Source organism: Phodopus roborovskii, unplaced genomic scaffold, assembly GCF_943737965.1.
Source record: "Phodopus roborovskii unplaced genomic scaffold, PHOROB, whole genome shotgun sequence".
Taxonomy (NCBI): Eukaryota; Metazoa; Chordata; class Mammalia; order Rodentia; family Cricetidae; genus Phodopus; species Phodopus roborovskii.
The window spans coordinates 25,778,331-25,797,130 of record NW_026126470.1 but is presented as its reverse complement, the minus strand read 5'-3'; the positions used below and the strand labels follow the sequence as shown (position 1 = coordinate 25,797,130).

The following is an 18,800-nucleotide window of genomic DNA, read 5'->3' as shown; positions in this document are numbered from 1 at the left end:
CTCTCTCTCTCACATACTCTCTCTCTCTCTCTCTCTCTCTCTCTCTCTCTCTCTCTCTCTCGCTCTCTTTCACACACACTCTATCCTTTAAATGAATGAATGAAGAAGTAACTAAATAAATGTAGTAGAAAACTTTACAGAATTAAATGTATTACATAGACATCATTTTAAAGTGAACAATATCATGATGAGCAGGAATTTTATCAGAATAAAAGTCTTGTCAAGATCTCCACAGAAAGAACTTCTACAAATCAAGATAGGACATTCCAGAGCCAGCTAAAAAGGAATAAGATACTTGAACAGAAAATTCCACAAATAGGATATTCAAATGGTTGTTAAAGAAATAAAATCACAGGCAATGAAGCTGTTCATGGGGTTTACTGGAAAGCTTTGTCATAGGGGCCACCTGGTATTCTGACAAAAATCAACTTGAAGAAATAGTTTATTTTAGATCACAGTTTTAGATTGCTCTCTGTCACTGCAGGGAAGTCAAGGCAGGGACTTGAGATACCTGGTCATATCCACAGCCAGAAGTAGAGTATGAATACATGCAGGCTCAACCTTCAGCTTACATTCTCTATGCTCATACAATACAGGATCCAAACAAGGGGAATATTGGCACACATAATATTAGGCTTTATCTTCCAACATGAGTTAATATAATCAAGACAGCCATGAAAAGAAGCCTTAATAGTGCCCACTATCTACCTGACATATACAATGGGAAATTAGGGAACAGGGATGCCTGACATACAATCAGATGAAGCCATCAATTCAGGCATCACAAATGCCTTGAAAGGAAGTATAATGACCTGCCTGAAAGATATGCCCGCTGGTGCAATATTGACATTTTATATGAGTGACCAACCACCTCAATCAGATGTAAGGCACATTCCATGAAATGGGACCCATACCTGATATTGTTAATAAGGCCAAGAATCTAATACTAGATAAGCATAGTCCCAGGAAATAAAAGCTAAGTTTGCTAAATTAACATTACAATAAGACAACATACAGCTGAACCATTTTTTTTTTTCAGTGTGCCACTCAACACTCAGCAAAGAAGTTTTTCCTTGTAGTAGACAGTGGTTAGTGGAGAGCCCCACAACTGGAAAGTCTTCAGAGAGTGAGACATTGGAATGCTAAGCCCTGAATGGGATGACTTTACCAATCCCTTTCCCTGAAGGCTTATGGATCTATGCTTATTAGGGGGTGAAAAGACTATGAGATGCAGAAGTGTTGGATGCTTTTTAAGAAGATGATTTTTATAGACATACCAGGATAGATGCACACGTGAATTCACAGAGACAGTGTGCACAAGACCTATACAAGCTCAAGCCAAGCAAAATCCCAGCATGGTGGTGGAAAAGTGGACATGTTGTCTCACCTCTAGTCAAGGAGCTATTCACAAATTACAGCTGCTGGGAAAAGGAAAACAATCAGTTTTCTTCAATGGGATAACATTGAAAATATCAACTATACTCCAAGGTAGTCCCCATGTTCAAGAGTATTTGACTATTGTAAATAAGCCTCCATGGTTTTAAATAGATTTTTGTTTTTTTTTTTTTTTTATTTTAAGTGCGAGAAAGAACATGAAGTCGGGTAGACAGGAAGAAATGCAGGGTACAGGAAGATTTGGGGGACTGGAAAGAATGTGGTAAAATTATACTGTATGGAATGATCAAAGAATAAATCACACAAACACACACACACACACACACACACACACACACACACTTCTTTTTTCAAGCCCATCTTCCGACAAATGTAATCAGAAGCCAACTTGGTATAGACAATTTCTCACTGCAACTTTCTTTTCAGGTGATTTTAGATAGTGTCAAATTGACAATTAAATCTAATATTACCAATAAAAGTGTAATTTTTTTTTGTTTTGTTTTGTTCTCTGAAACTATTGACAAGGTCAACTGAAGGTGGAGTTAAAGCCTGGAAAAATGACTGTCTCTTGGGAGTGTTATGTTTACCAAAAGAACAATGGCAATACTTGAGGATTTAAAGATCAGAGTAAGCTTGGTATTGTTAATATAGACACATTCAGTTACTTTCCCAAGGATCAATAGGGTATTAATTCAATCTCAACCCCATGACACATAAAACTCTCTAAATAACATAGTTTTTGTTATTTTAAAAATATTATTGTTCACTTTACACCCGCAGTTCCCCCTCCCTCCCTTTCTCCTGCCCCCCCCCTACACCATTCCCACTCCTTCCCACTCCTCATAGGTGGTAAGGCCTTCCGTGGTGAGTCAACAAAATCCAGCACACCAAGTAAAGGTAGGACCAAGCCCCTCCCCTCTGTATCAAGGCGAGCAAGGTATCTCACTATAGGGAATGGGCTTCAAAATAGCAAGTTCATGCCCCTGGGATAGGTCCTGGTGCCACTGCAAGGGCCTCTCCAACAACTCAAGCCACATGCCAGAGGCTCTAGTTCAGTTATCTGCAGGTTCCCCAGCAGTCAGTTCAGAGTCCATGAGCTCCCACTAGCACAGATCAACAGTTTCCGTGGTTTTCCCCATCATAATCTTGACCCCCCTCCCCCTTGTTCATATGATCCCTTCTCCGTCTATTCAGCTGAACTCCAGAAGCTCAGCCCAGTGATTGGCTTTGGGTCACTGTATCTGCTTCCATCAGTTATTGGATGTAGGTCCTACAATGACAATCAGGGTAGTTAATTATCCAATAAAAGGGGAAGGCCCTTTCAGACACCCTCTCCACTATTGCTAGGAATCTTAGCTAGAGTCATTCTTGTGAATGCCTGACAAATTCTCTAGAACCATGTTTCTCCCTGACCCCACAATGGCTCTCTCTATCAAGATCTCTTTCATTGCTAACCCCCTGTTCCTCCCCCAACTTGTTCTTCTTGATTCTTCATGTTCCCATCCCCCATCCCCTCCCTTCTACCCCTCTCCCAGTTTACCCAGGAAATCTTAACTATTTTCATTTCCCAGGGTCCTCCATGTGTGTCCCTCTTAGGGTCCCCATTTTTACTTAGCTTCTCTGTGGATGTGGATTGTAGCCTGGTTATCTGTTGCTTTAATCTAATATCCACTAATTGCATAAAGCCTACAAACTCAAAAATAATACTTTTGGATGGGAAATAACATATATTTGGATGGGAAAATTAAATTTATATAATATAAAAAGAGATTAATAATTGTAATTACTAATTGTTGATTAAATTTTATATGAGGGTAGTCTCTCTGTTTTAATAAAATTACTGTAATCCTCCTTACCTTGAGGATATGAGATGGTACAGTGCCTGCCCATGCAATAAAGTCAGAGGGATGATGATGATATTGTGACAGGGCATTAGCTACCCAAGGATTATGCACATACAAATTTTTGAGATTGCATGGCAATTGCTCTGATGACAGAGATGGGTAAGCAGCTAATTAGTGTGTAGCATACACAGCTTGACAAGGGGATATGCCAGATACGAAGACAATGAATGGAATCATAGTTAATGTTATCCATAATGATGAACAATTTGAAGTTTATGACAATTCTGGAATCCTTCAATTGCTATTTTTGGATCACAGTTGAATGCGGTTCACTAACAGTTGGAAGTGATAAGGCAGACAAGTATAAACAATTCATCAAATGTCATACTTAAATGTTTATTATGTAACTCATCACCTCATACATTATCATTAAGATCAAATGGATATGAAACAAATTGATGGCTTTATAATCTTTTGGATTCAGAAGCCATGGGAACTCTTTTTAAACCCTGAATATGTGTATGCATTCAGAAAATTATAAAAACCAGTGGGAGGCACAATGCCTGTGAGTAATGCCTAGGATCTGGAATATAATCAAAACTTATTTAGTACTGCTCTAACATAGTAGATAGAGGGCACAGGACAAAGGGCAAGGGACAAGTTACAGAGAAAATATACATACCAGTAGTTAGAGAAAAGAATCAGCTATATTGAATAAAAACAGATGGATTCCAAAATTTTATTTCACCATAACATCTGACATGTGGGAGGACACAGAGTGGATGATATAACGAAAATGATATCAACACACAGAGTGGGTTAAGTTCCAACCACTGACCGCCACAGATGCTGACCTGGGTGTAGAGTGTAGTGTCTGTTGCTGCCAGGAATGCAAATGAAGACAGCGTAGTAGGAAGACGTTTTAGCAATTTCCTGCAAATCTGGACATATTCTCCTGAGACAACACCACAATTTTCCTCCTTGATGTTTACTGAGATGCACTCAAACTTTATGTGCACATGATAATAATATGGACAAAGCATTTATTGAAATTGTTTTCATAGTTAACAAACCTGTACAACGATAAACATGTCTTTTAAAGAGTGAGTAGATATTCATGAGAGGGGATTATATCTAGAGTTAAAACAGAAATTAGTTATAAGGAGGGAAAGGATGACCACGAAAAGGCGTTTGGTTAGATAAAGAAGTCATGGTGAAAGGATAGGATACTATATGACTCTGGCTACATGGTATTCTGGCAAAATAAAGAACCATAAACAATAAAAACAGTATTTTCCATGAGATTGGGAGGTGCATTGAGGGAAGGTTGTATGAAAAGATAGATTGCTTTTGGCTCAGCAAAATTATTTTATATGATATTTGGCTCATGTTTGCATGACACCTTAAAGTTGTCAAAGCCCATAGACATGCAAAACATAAACAGGAACTCTGATCTGTGAAATTTGGGCAATGGCAGACTATCACAATTGTTCTACCCTCTGTGATAAATGTGTATTATTATTGAAATTCGTTTACAGAGTGACACTACTGTCTGTGGGGGAGGTATTGAGGACATAATGCTTATGCTTATTTTCTTCTGAAATGTAAAACTGTCACAAATATAAAATCATTTAAGAAGCAAAAGAGTCACCTGGAATAATCAGATGCATGGCCTAAGAACTGGTACTTTAAGAAAGGTCAAAGGTACACAATGGGATACTGGGCCTTTTGGCGACTCATTGCACAGATGTGCAGAGAAGAGTGTCGGAATTGAAAATGATGTCTCATGAGTTTAAAAGCCACATTTGAAACAATCTTTTTTTATTACTGTCATTTCTCTTCTATTTTGGACCTGCCCCCCCCCCCCGACACACTGTTGTCAAATCTTACGAAGCCATACCATAATAAAAGTGAACCCTAATAGCCTGAGTGCAGGCTTTAAAGAGAATATTAACACTGGTTCATGAATTGTAAAAACAAAATGGAAGAGTTTGTAAAACAAATAGTAATTAGGGTGATCAATATTTCAACACCATCAAAAGCCAAGAAGACCTCTCTTTAGTATCTAGAGTTCATTACTGTTCCGGTACAGTAGAATTGATTCCTTCTGACTTCCACATGTGTTTTTCCTGGTTCCCCAAAACAGATAGTTAATTTACTTTAGAGTCTGAGGAATAAAATACTTTTATAGGGTGAGACAGGATCAAACTGACCACAGTCCTTTGATTACATTTGAAAGTTAAGCATCTAAGAAAAACTGGATATGAACAGATTTAATTGAGAACAAGACTCATTGTTAGATGTGATCACTCTTAACTATGAAGAGTTCTATTCATCGGTTGGTGTATCCTGACTTTGAAGATACAGAAACTCCATCTCATTATGTGATGAGAGGAATTTTAAGAGCTAATTTGGCAACTAAGCACGTTCAATAGTTTAATGAAGGTAAACGAGGCTCTCCTTACCAGTGGACAATATAATAACAGGATTTTAAGTAGCTGTAATTAAAGAAAAATGACGCAAAAAGAGGGAATACATATTACAGATCACATGATATTCTCTAGTCCATAAGCTTGTCCCACACATAAGGACATTTTTGCTCAAAATCTTACCTTGAACAGTATACTAAACTCTCCATCTCTGACACCACCACGAGCAACCACAACAGCTACTATGGAAGCCTCAGCTATGGCTATGAGGCTTTAGGGGACTGGGCTATGTCTGTGGATGTGGCAGTTTCCACAGACTGGGCTATGGCTGTGGCTTTGGTGGCTATGGATATGGCTTTGGCTATGGAGGCTATGGGTATGGCTATAGTCGCCCATATTCCTATGGAGGAAATGGGTGCTCCACCTTCTACTAAAAGGCTGGCTTGGGAAATCAACACTTGAGACCATGAGAAGGTTTACCAAATCTATCAAATATTGAATCAATATCACTTTGGACTACATCAAGAAAACTTGAAGAGTCCACAGTTTTAAAAGGACTGATCATTTGGCCATGCTTATAGACATACTTTAATTTGTATAGAAGATTCTGGTTTAGTTTGCAATAAATTATTCTACTGGAAATCAGCACTTGTGGTATTTATTTATTTTATCATTTGTCCATGGGAATGCTGTCCCTGGCTCTTGTCTTATGTTTTGTTTACTGGGTGTTTTCATATAAGAATAGATCCAGTCACCAATAACCAATACTACCAATCAAGACATTTGAATTCATAAGAATTCTCTGACTTTTCATATTCATACTCTAAGCCTCTTTCTAATATATATTATTCTAACATATATAATTCATTACATATAAAGTTTAATTTGGTATAAATTTGAATGAATAGTAACAAATGCTGTCAGTCTTGCTTATTAATCATAGAAATAGAATCCTTAGCCCAAGAGAATTCTATACCCAGCTAGAGTAAACTCTTTGAGTCCATAATATTATTTTTCTGGATTTGATCAAAGTAATGATATTCCAGTGACTCTACCGGAGAATTACACTGTTTCACAGGTAATAACAGAAATATTGTTTTTTCTTGTTATTAATAGAATTTATCCCTAATAATGCTAGGGACTAACTATAATTGTAAATAAGGGTGAGCTGTATAACATCATGCACAGTGAATGTATTAGACACTCAGTACAATGTAGAATTATTATACTATTAAGTATTGATTTATTGCTTCTGTGTATCTATGCAGGAACAACAGGAAGGATTCAGAATATCTTATTTTCTGGGGAACAGATATGCTTATCTGACGGATAACACAACAGGCTATTGGACTCCAATCAGGTAAATAATTAGCCAATCCAAGTAAGTAAACTGTGACTTTCTAAAACCTGCTTGATTTATTTGTGGCTTCACCTTCAACTAAGGAGGATAAAATATTCAAATTAGTGTTGCTTTTCATTTCAAATAAACAAGAATAAGAATATAGGAAAATACTAATGTATAATATGATCAAAAACTCATGTGTGTGCTTGGATGCATGTGCTTGAGCGTGTGCACACACACACACATACACACACGTGCAGGTGAGAGGCCATATAGAAGCCAGAGATCACAAATATGTCACCTACAGTGACAGATAACAATGATCCAAAACCATCATGTGTCCTCTAACTCAAATTTCAAAAATAGTCTGGCATTTCACAGGTAACAGATATCTTTTTTTATTTAAATTTGAAACAAAGTTTATTTGCCCATCAATCCCAGTTCCCTCACCCTCCCATCCTCCTCTATTACCCCCACCAAACCGCAGCCCATCCCCTTTCTGCTCCCTGGGTAACAAACATCTTCACAGGTAACAGTGGTAAAATTAAAGATTATAAAGATTGGCTCTATGAGTAAAGACATAGCGCAGAGGTCACTTATGTTTAAACTTGACCTTGAGGCCATATGTGAGTCAAGATTAGGCAAGTGATATCTTTATGATGGTTGAAAGTCACCTCTAGTATTATCTTTTCTACTCTAGGGTTTTGTTTTACAACATGGTTTTTTTTTTTTTTTTAGAATTTTCAAGGTATTCTCAGTATAAATTGTTGTTGGATTTTACAGTCATTTGTAACAGAAAATTCTCAACATCTGAGGTCCAGATAAATATTTATTGCCTTATGAGGCACCAGTTAGGTAGTATCATGTAAATAAATGCATAGTAGACAAATGGAAAGAAACATAGCACTGCAATTCTGTTGTTGAGTTTGCTTAAGAACGGCTCTTTTTAGGCTCAGTGGGTCCAGATTTTGAAGACAGAAATTTCTTTCTATGAAAGTCCAGAGATCTACAAGGATGACCTCAATTAAGAATCTAAGCAATAGTGGTGAGGCCATTCCCTGATAATGAGATTGATGACTACCTTATATGCCATCCTAGAGCCTTCATCCAGTAGCTGATGGAAGGGAAAGCAGATACCCACAGCTAAACACTGAGGCTTCAGGGTCTAGAGCTGTGCTGCGGTAATGGATGGGAAGAACGTGCAGTCTGGGGCAGGGTTATGCTTGTGGAAACTATGGTTGTGAGTCTGGCTATGGGGGCTGCAGGTACATGTCGACACCCATCATGTATAGGATATGGAATCCCTGGACTCTATTCAATCATTTTCATATTCAACATTTAAACAATAAGAAAACTTTCCAAATATGGCTTCGCTCAGAGTTCATTGGGGTTTTACTTGTGTACTCAAATTGAATAGACTGTACATCTTCAGTTTATGAGACCAATGACAGCACAATGTAGAGTTAATTTTGTTTGTAGCTGGCTTGGTTTTCTCTTCATCTTCTAGAAAATCATTCGAATTTGGGAACAAAGTATGATTTCTGCTCATAAGTTTAATTATGTATGCAAGCTAGTGTATCTTGACAATTTCATTGTGAAGGAGAGAGCCCTTAACCATACAAATAATAGATTAGGAGTGAGTGAAAAGACAGCTTCAGTAAGATCAATAAGTGATACTTTCCTGTTCCTTTCACTAGGTAATACTCATATTCAAGTCAACAACAAGCAGCTGTCAACATAACTATATCTTCATATGTTACAAATGTTTTATTACACTTAGAAGAATTTCTCAGTTCATCCATTCAGCAAGTTTGGCCTTTTAATTATAGATCAATAGAACATTTTAGATTAAACCATATCATTAAGCATCTATTTTCCTGTGAGTGCATGCCATTGTGCACATAAAAACAAGAGCGTGACTGAGTCTTTTGTCACATGCACACTCCTGTCACATTTGCCTGCCATTCATAAGATTCCTCAAACTTTTCAATGTACTCACTGCTGCTGGAGTTAAAAGTGACTCATTGAAAGACCTGGAGAGATGGCTCAGCGGTTAAGAGCACTGACTGCTCTTTGAAGACAACCTGGGTTCAATTCCCAGCACCCACATGGCAGCTCACAACTGTCTGTAACTCCAAAATCTGACACACTCACACAGACATACATGTAGGCAAAACACCAGTGCACACAAAATAAAAATGACTCATTGATAAGGGGATAGTTTTCTCCTCCCATCTTTTTTCACACATGAACAGTAGAATAAACTTGTACAAAGCAGCAAAAGAATTTACCTGAAGGAAGTCTGTTTTAAAAAGTAAATAAAGTAAATTGGTAATAACTAAATACCCAGTTGGCACTAGAATAAACAAAGAATGAATGAACATTATGAGGTAAAGAGCGGTTTGATACAGAGGAGGGCTACATGAATATGAGGAAGAGGAGAGAGGGAGGAAATTCATGAAGCAAGGATCTTGAGAAGCTTAGACAATGCTGTAGGTAGAATCCAGCCTCTAGACATGATAAAATCAATAATGGTATAAAGAGAATATATTTGAAAAATATATTTAGGCTGGTTACAGAATGAATTTAATGTCTAGATCATCCTTTTGTTTCTGGGTTAAATTTTAGTATTCTGAATTTTAGTATTCTGATAAGCCAAGAAAATGTTTGTTGTTGTTGTTGTTTATGATGATGAATAAAGTAAAATAGTTTTTATTCTACCTGTAATTTTCTGTTTCGTTTTATGTATCTATCATGATTAGGCTCATTCATCTAAAACATGTCTTCTTCTTTTGAAAGAGTTCAGATGCTTTGTTTGTCAATCTGAGAAACACATTTGAATATTATGGAACATTAAATGAATGAAATAAAATTAAGAGTGAGAAAATATGAAGAAAAATGGCTGCCTATATGGATGATATGATAAGCATAATAATGAATTCTATAACAAGAAACTTAAATTCTCTAACCTTGAAGGCATTGACATTTCCTCATAAAAACAGGACACAATTAGTTCAAGGGCATTCTAACTAGGCAGAGAAGCAAGCTAAAATATTTTAATGAGTTATATGCCTCCCTTTGTGTTAGCAAACAGATTAATGAGGTGTCTCTAGTACATTAATAACTTGGAATGAAAGAAAATAGTGCCTACGGGTTTTGTCACATGTTCAGCACAGAGTATATAAGCTTCCCCTACACTTGATGACATTCACACTCAGGACCTTACCTTGAACAACAGATCAAACCTACCTCTCCTGACACCATGAGCTACTACAGCAGCTACTACCGAGGCCTGGGTTATGGCTATGGAGGCTTTGGAGGTCTAGGCTATGGCTATGGAGGCTATGGCTGTGGATGTAACAGCATCCGCAGACTGGGCTGTGGCTGTGGTTATGGAGGTTATGGTTATGGCTCCGGCTACGGAGGCTATGGATACGGCTCTGGCTATGGAGGCTATGGATTTGGCTCTGGCTATGGAAGCTACGGATATGGCTGCTGCCGCCCTTCATGTTGTGGGCGATATGGGTTTTCCAGCTTCTACTGAAATCCTGCTATAGTAACTCAGAATTTGATTCCTTGACTAAATGTTCTGAGAAATCCCAGTTAAATGGCTGTGATGGTCCTAAGATTACTGGGCAGGTGAAATCCTTGAGTGGTAAAGACTCCATTTATAAAATGTGCCTGCATTTTAAGCTTGGGGAACAAGAATGAGTTTTTGTCCAATTGTCAATAAATGATTCAATAAGAAATTGACATAAAATTTTTGTTTGTTTCAATTCATTTATATATTAAAAAATATTGATATCTGTTAAGTACAACACATTGCATACAAGAATATATATGCATGTAAATAAGCATGCAAACACACAAATATATACAAACATACACAAAGACACAGACACACACACAGACATATATATATATATAGACACACATATATATATATATGTAGACACACATACACAGAGAGAGAGAGAGAGAGAGCAAGAGAGGCAGAGGGGGAGGAATACTTTAATAGTAATGAAACAGTAAGGAGATAGAGATACAATCACCCTGACTTGACCAACACATGCTGAATACAAGTATTAATATATTACACCTTACCTCATTCATTTGTAACTTTTGTCAGATCAAGGCCTATGTTAACACTTGCCTCTTTAAAAAGCTTATTCTGTTGAAATGGAGAAATGAATCAATCAATCAATTGACAAGTTATCTACTTAGGAAAATAACTAACCAATCAACAATGCTAAAATACAACTCTCAGTGAAAATTTGTATGACCTGCACTTACAGTTTATGCTTCTATAAGTTGGGACGGACCAACCAGGGTTGGACCAGTGAAACAACTCTCAGTAGTAGCACTGTTAAATGATTAGTTAGGTAGCCTGACCCAGCATCATAGGATTTCCCAGGAGGTGTTTTCTTTCTGAATAAGATAATACCCTCCATGAATAGTTACCACAAGACTATAAAAGAGAAAAATAATTTCTAATGTTGATATTCTTAGTTTAGTCAATAGTATCACAATTTTTTCTTTAAGATTTATTGAATAATGTCTACGTTAAGAGGATAGAAAAATATGAAATTCTCAATAAATATTGCGAAAAAATAGTTTTTGTCTTGTGTCCATAGGAAAGTGGTGGTTTTGGTATATCTTCTTCAAAGTACTTTTTCTTGCTTTAGTGGATAAATAAATAAATAAATAAATAAATAAGCAAACAAACAAACAGAAATTTGCATGACATAGTTTTACATCTCCCATAAAGATGCATTCTGCACTAGTCAAATTACTGAAAGGGTTTGTCATTTGTATCCCACATATAAGATTTGTATTCCACATATAAGATGATATTTTTTGTGACAGGTTTCCTCTGTGTAGCCTTGGCTGTCATGGAGCTCACTCTGTAGACCAGACTGGCCTCAAACCCACGGAGATCTTTTTGCTTCTGTCTCCCTAGTACTGGGATTAAAGGTGTGTACCACCACCATCTGTCTATAGGATGATCTTATGTCTCAAAATATTGGGGGAAATGCATTTATAAACAAGTCCCAGAGCAGTAGTGTGAAATTATTAGCTGTGATTTAATTAGAGTTCTAAACTACCTTTCCAGATGGTCTGACATAAAATCATAAACTTAGAACAATATGAAAGTCAGGGGTGGGGTTTATAACTCCAGTATGTGATTCATGAGCATGAACTTTAGAGATGTCAGTATCTGGCTGCAGTTTCAAGAGGCTGTGTCTGCTTCTGAATGACGTTTGGCTAGAATAGCACAGACTCCAGAGAAAGGTTAGTGTTGGTGTATTGTTGTATCAACTACAGTAATATGGCTGGAGTTCATGTCAGGCTGAAAGCATTTCTTAGAGGGTCTGATAAACTGCTCAAGCTATTATCTCAATGGGCTGTGCTTTAATATCAAGGCTAGTCAGTCATATATGCCTGCCATTCATGTAGTTTTTAGAGTGCCAACTGACTGCTAAGCTACATAAGGTCAAAAAATAAAAATAAATCTTTCCCCTTCTGTGAGGGACCTTGTATGAATCTCTTAGGTTCCTCCTTGTATCCTAATTTCTCTGGTGGTGTGAATTAGAGACTGATGATCCTTTGCTCTATGTCTAAAATCCATATATGAGTGAGTACATACCATGTTCCTCTTTTTGTGACTGGGTTCCTCACTCTGATGGTTTCTTCAAGTTCCATCCATTTGCCTGCCAATTTGCCATTTCAAGATTCCATTGTTTCTGTTTTGTTTTGTTTTTTTTCTGAGTAGTATTCCATTGTGTAAATGTACCACATCTTCTTTATTCATTCTTCAGTTGAGGGGAATCTAGGTTGCTTCCAGTTTCTTGCTATTACAAATATGAACATAGTTGAACAGATGTCCTTGTTGTGTGGATGTGGATCATTTGGGTATATGCTAAGAGTGGCATTACTAGGTCCTGTGGTAGACTTATTCCCATTTTCCTCTTGAGCATATTGGGAGTTGGGGGGGGGGGCAGCAGTGAGTAGAGAGGGAATTAGGAGAAGGGGAAGAGAGAACATTTGGAACCAGGAAGATTGAGTTAGTGGACAAATAGAAGAGAGCAAATAAATAAATAAATAAAGAGAGAGAGGTACCATAATAGAGGAAGCCATTATAGGTTTGAAGAGAAAACTGACTCTAGAGACATGTCCAGAGACCTACAAGGAAGACCCCAACTAATAATCTGAGCAACAGTGGAAAGGCTACATTAAATGCCCTTTCCTGGTAGAACCCTCATCTAGTAGCTGATGGAAATAGAAGCAGGTGCCTACAGCTAAACACTGAGTCAAACTCCTGGAATCCAGTTGCAGAGAGGGAGAAATGGTAAGAAAAGGGGTCATGACCAGGTTATAGAAACCCACAGAGACAGCTGACCTGAACAAGTGGGAGCTCATGAACCCCTAGACTGATAGCTGGAAAACCAGCATTGTACCAACTCAGACCCCTTAAACATGGGTCTCATTTAGAAGGCCTGGGCAGTCTAAGGGACAGTGGAACCAGAATGTGTCCCTGGTGCACGAAAGGACTTTGGGAGCACATTCCCCATGGAGGGATACTCCCTTAGCCTTGAGGCAGGAGTAAGGGCCTAGACCCTAGTCCAAATGACTTGGCAGATTTTAATAATCCCTCCTGGAAGCCATCACCATCCCTGTGTTGTGGGGGGAAATGGGAGGAGGCAGGGGTCATGGAAAGGAGGGAGAGGGAACTGGGATCAATATGTAAAATAAGAAAAAATAATATACATATGTATGTATGTATATATATATATATATACAAAACAAAAAACTTATTATAACAAAGAATGTGTCCCTTTATAATCATAAGTACAATATGTCATTCAAAAATTATAATAAACATCAACAAAAACTTAACAGTGTAGTAATTATAGTCATAAAATAAATTATAAGGGACTCAGATTTCAAGATGTGGTCACATGTGGGTGAGGTTTGGTCAGCTTCAAATTCAGCCTTGGGCATTGCCACCTCACTGGGATGAGCCAAGGGAAACTGAACACCAAGCGTTCAACATTCTGAGATAGCATCTTATTATCCACTCCCCTGTTCTGATTGTATATTACAGTTACTGAATTTTAGATCTTTTAGAGTCTTACAAGTCTTATTAAACGCTCAGAGGGTTTTATGTTTGAAAGTGGGTTTTATGTAATAAATAGCATTATTAATATTTTGGGAAGGTTCAGTTGGTACTGTAGGAAATGCTATCTCAAAATAATACCTAAAAGTGACTATAATGACAGAAGAGCACAAATACGCAATGTGGTGTGAAGGGCGCATGCCTTATCCTGAGTGTGGAGAAGTAAGCAGTTTTGACTTGAATGAGGAGGCTACAGCCTTGACCATTACCTCCTCATCTCTTCACTTGCGTAGAGAAAAACACTGGAAATTTCATTAACTGATATGTGAAATGAGACTTGAAAGACACAAATCGCCAATAACAACTCAAGAACAAAAGGGACCAGATGAATAGATCAGGCACAGATGTCACCTGGGGGAGACTGAGGCTGGATTCCCTATGGAGACAAGGAGAAGGAACTAGGGAGAGCTCTGCCAAGAAGCCAAGTGGATTTTTAATCACTGCCATTGTCTCTCTGTCTCCACTTGTAACTCAGTTGTTAAACAAAAATAAATATTGCATAATTGAATGTAAACCCTCAAATAAATGTGGCAAGCATGCATACTCAAAGTCTTATCCTTCTAGAAATCAGGTGACAATTCATGGCTCTTGACAGTGAGTCAAGTCCTTCCCTCACATGACACAAAATATGTGACTCTTTTGAAAACATTGATACATTTCAGTCTTGATCTAAGCTAATTTCCAAATTTTGTGGACTTGAAATATAACCATGTCCCCCAACAAAATATGCTAGAAAAAAATTAATTTCCATTCAAGAAAATACTTAATATGTTCAGTATTGTTTAATAATAGCAAATTTTCTTAAGGTCTAAAAGTACTCTTTCTAATAAGGTTAAAGCAGTAAGTTCTGAAACAAACTCACTAGGTAGCCAAATAAAACTTCAACATCCTCAACAGATGCTGGTCAAATGACAGTGGATGAATGTGTTGTCTCGGGTAATTAAAATTCATGGAATGGCACAAAGGAGGGGCCCAAGCTTCCTCACATCTTCTGCCCAGAGTATATAAGCTTTGCTGTAGGTGCTAGTTCTCACACACAGTCTCTCCTTAAACAACAGAACAAATCTACCACTCCCCGACACCATGAGCTACTACAGCGGCTACTACGGAGGCCTGGGCTACGGCTATGGAGGCTTCGGAGGTCTGGGTTATGGCTATGGAAGCTATGGCTGTGGATGTAACAGCATCCGCAGACTGGGCTGTGGCTGTGGTTATGGAGGTTACGGTTATGGCTCCGGCTATGGAGGCTATGGATACGGCTCTGGCTATGGAGGCTATGGATTTGGCTCTGGCTATGGAAGCTATGGATATGGCTGTTGCCGTCCTTCATGTTGTGGAGGATATGGGTTCTCCAGCTTCTACTGAGTGAATTGCTGAAATTAGAAGCAAACAGGACACTTCCAAATATGTGGTCCATTTTATTTGCTCATATGCCAGAGACATGCATTCCATTTCCCCCGACACCAATAGGAATGCTCAAGCAGCTTCTGTGACAATTTTGTGTCTTTAACCTCTGTATCCATTACCAAAATGCATATTTAATATGAATAATACTTCAATGTACTCTTCCTGTTTTGGTTTGTTTTTAATTACTAATGCCATATTATCTTTCGAGTAATATAGAGAAAATTTATGCTTTGCTGTTATCTAATAAATTTTTGAAGTGTTTACCATTATTCTAGCATCTTATTTTGCAACTAATATAAAAATTTTATTAGGAAGTGTTGCTGATCAGCAGCACTCCATGTTTTGATGTAAGTGATTCTAAGCCATTTTGCTACACAAGTTTAAAACATATAGAATGTCTTCTAAGTATAACCAGAATACCTTGCTTCTATTTGCTCCCTCAAGACATAAACATTCTCAATTGACTCTAGTGTTCAGTCACTACAGAGAACATCTGCTTGTGTTCTGCTATGGAATACTGTTATTGGCTGCATCTTCTTAGGGTAGCATTGCTCTAACAAATCACAACATTGTCTATTGCTATCTTTTATGTTAAGGAATCTTAACTTACTTTCCTTGGTTTCCACTGAGAGCTATGATGCCTGTGGTGAACATACTATGTCAGAAACATGACCAGTGCCAAAACTTGTCACATCACAATAAAACCACCTGGTGATGGAAATCCAGAGGAACACATTTGCAAGAAAAACTGCTTTTTCCTGGTATTGTGGCAGAGGGTAACACATGCTTTCTATTTTAACATTTATTATCATTTTAATTTTGTGTATGTCTGAATGTGTGTTTGTGTGTCTTCCAGTGGGTACCTACAGGTGAGTAAATTTACACACAGATGCCAGAGGCTTTTGATCCCTCTGGAGTTGGACTTACAGGTGGTTGGTTGTGTATTGCCTAACCTGGGTGCTAGAAACTGAACTTCTGTCCTCTACAAGACTAGTATGAACTCTTACCTACTGAGCCATCTCTCTAGCCACATTAACACAAGTTTTTTTTGTTTTGTTTTCACTCCAATGGTAATAACTAACATTAACTTACAAATCACACACCACATACACACAAGGTACACGCACGTGTGAACAATTATGCACACACACATTTTGTATGTTATAAAGTGACTACTGAGAGTAAAAAGACAGAAAGAAGTTTAAGAGTAGGTCGATGGAAATCAAAACAAACTTTGTATTGATAGGATAAGGGACCAAATAAGCTCTAGGGTAGGAGCTGAAGCAACAGCCATGCTGACATGTAGAAATGGACTTCAGGGTTGACGACAGCTGTAGAGGACACAGCCAGGTCTATATCCCTATGACAGGGTAGATGGTAGACCCATACTGACAAACATACAGTCAACAGCAGACCAAAGGAAGCTGAAGCCCAGCAATAGTTATAAGCTCTTTACTTCATTGTCTTTGATGCACATGCCCTCATGTCCCTTGGAGTCAACACCATCATGTGTCTAGGTGTACACATTTTATTTATTTATTTTGGTATTCACATGGAGTAATTACACCTTTTCTTTTCTTTCTTTCTTTCTTTATTTATTTTATATAACCAAGTCCATTTAAATGAAAACATTTATAGACAATATTTGGGAATTTGGGCGTTGTTCTTTCCAAACTACTTCCTGCTGGTAAGGGGCGATGTCATGGGGGATTCGAAGAAGATTCAGAAATCCTGGCTGTAGTCTGCAAGGGTGCTTTGTCCAGTTGTTTTGAATGTAGGATCACCTTGTACTCTGTTTCAGGCGGTCTGGCGTGATCAAACCACATTAGTCTGGAAGGAATCCACATCTTTTCATTTTCTGTGGAAACAAAAATAGAAATCCTTTTCCCCAGTAACTTGTCCTTCAACTTAAATTTTGGAGTCAAAGCATTTTTTTTAATTTAGTTTATCATTTTACATGTCGATCCCAGTTCCCTCTCCCTCTCTCCCTCCCTCCCTCCCTACTTCCCTCCCTCCTTTCCTCCCTTTTACCCTCTCTGCCCTCTCACATGCACTCTAACCACCCTCCCATCCCCCCACCCCAATTCCATATGTAGGGGAATGTCATCCAGTAGGGGTCATGTAGATCTGACAGGTCATGTGAAGTAGGGACTAGGGCTTCTCTCCTGTCTCTAGATTAAGGCAGTTATCCCTCCATGGGGGAAATGTTCACAAAGTCTTTTTGTGCACCGGGGATACATCCTGGCTCCACTGTCTGAGGTCTCTTAGACTGCTCAGTCCTTCTGGCTGAGACCCATATTCAGGGGGGCCTGAGTCAGTCCCATGCTGGCTTCCCAGCTATCAGTCTGGTGGCCCGTTAGCTCCTCCTTGTTCAGGTAAGCTGTCTGTATGTGTTTCTGCCACATGGTCTTGTCCTCTCCATCTGCATCTGGGTTCTAGTTTGACTCAGTGTTTATGTATGGGTGTTTGATCCTGTTTTCAACAGGCATTAGTTGAGGGCTCCATGGAGAAGTTAGTTGTTAATCTCCCTCTCCAGGAAGGGCATTTATGATAGCCTTTCCACGGGAGCTCAAATTGTTAGTTGGGAGCAGTCTTGTAGTTCTTTCCATCTTTCTTTGTGTTCAATTTTATCTTCAAACCAATATTGGCTCCCTCTTTTATGTTCTCTCTCTCGGTCTCTGTCTCTCTCTCTCTCTTTCCTATCTTCTATTCCTAACCAGGCTCAATCTTCCTGGTCGCACATGTTTTCCTTTCCTCCCCCTCATTTTCTCCTACTTCTCTCTCCATTTTCTGCCCCCCCCCACTTCACCTGAGCTCTGGGGGACTTGTCCCTTCCGAGTTCTGTGAGGGACTTTATATGAATCTCTTAGAATACACCTTGTATCCTAGTTCCTCTCTGATGTATTCTTGAATTCGGTTTGCCAGTGTTTTATTGAGTATTTTTGCATCGATGTTCATCAGGGATATTTGTCTGTAATTTTCTTTCTTAGTTGTGTCTTTGTGAGGCTTGGTACCAAGGTTATTGTGGCCTCATAAAAAGAGTTTGGCAATGAACCTTCTGTTTCTATCTTGTGGAACAGTTTGAGGAGTAGTGGTATTAGTTTTTCCTTGAATGTCTGGTAGAATTCTGCACTGAATCCATCTGGCCCTGGACTTTTTTTGGTTGGAAGGCTTTCGATGACTGCTTCTATTTCATTGCGGGTTAT

At 38.3% G+C, this 18,800-nt stretch overlaps 2 protein-coding genes across 2 annotated transcripts; both read left to right on the top strand.

Annotated features, from left to right (window-relative positions):
- Positions 1-10,239: 10,239 nt before the first annotated feature.
- Positions 10,240-10,557, top strand: LOC127227486 (keratin-associated protein 16-3-like). The gene has a single exon (XM_051191833.1). The coding sequence runs from the start codon at positions 10,273-10,275 to the stop codon at positions 10,552-10,554; it is 282 nt and encodes a 93-aa protein (XP_051047790.1). The 5' UTR covers positions 10,240-10,272; the 3' UTR covers positions 10,555-10,557.
- A 4,709-nt stretch (positions 10,558-15,266) lies between these two features.
- On the top strand, positions 15,267-15,863 carry LOC127227487 (keratin-associated protein 16-3). The gene has a single exon (XM_051191834.1). It carries the CDS (start codon positions 15,271-15,273, stop codon positions 15,550-15,552), a length of 282 nt encoding a protein of 93 aa, XP_051047791.1. The 5' UTR covers positions 15,267-15,270; the 3' UTR covers positions 15,553-15,863.
- Positions 15,864-18,800: the final 2,937 nt, after the last annotated feature.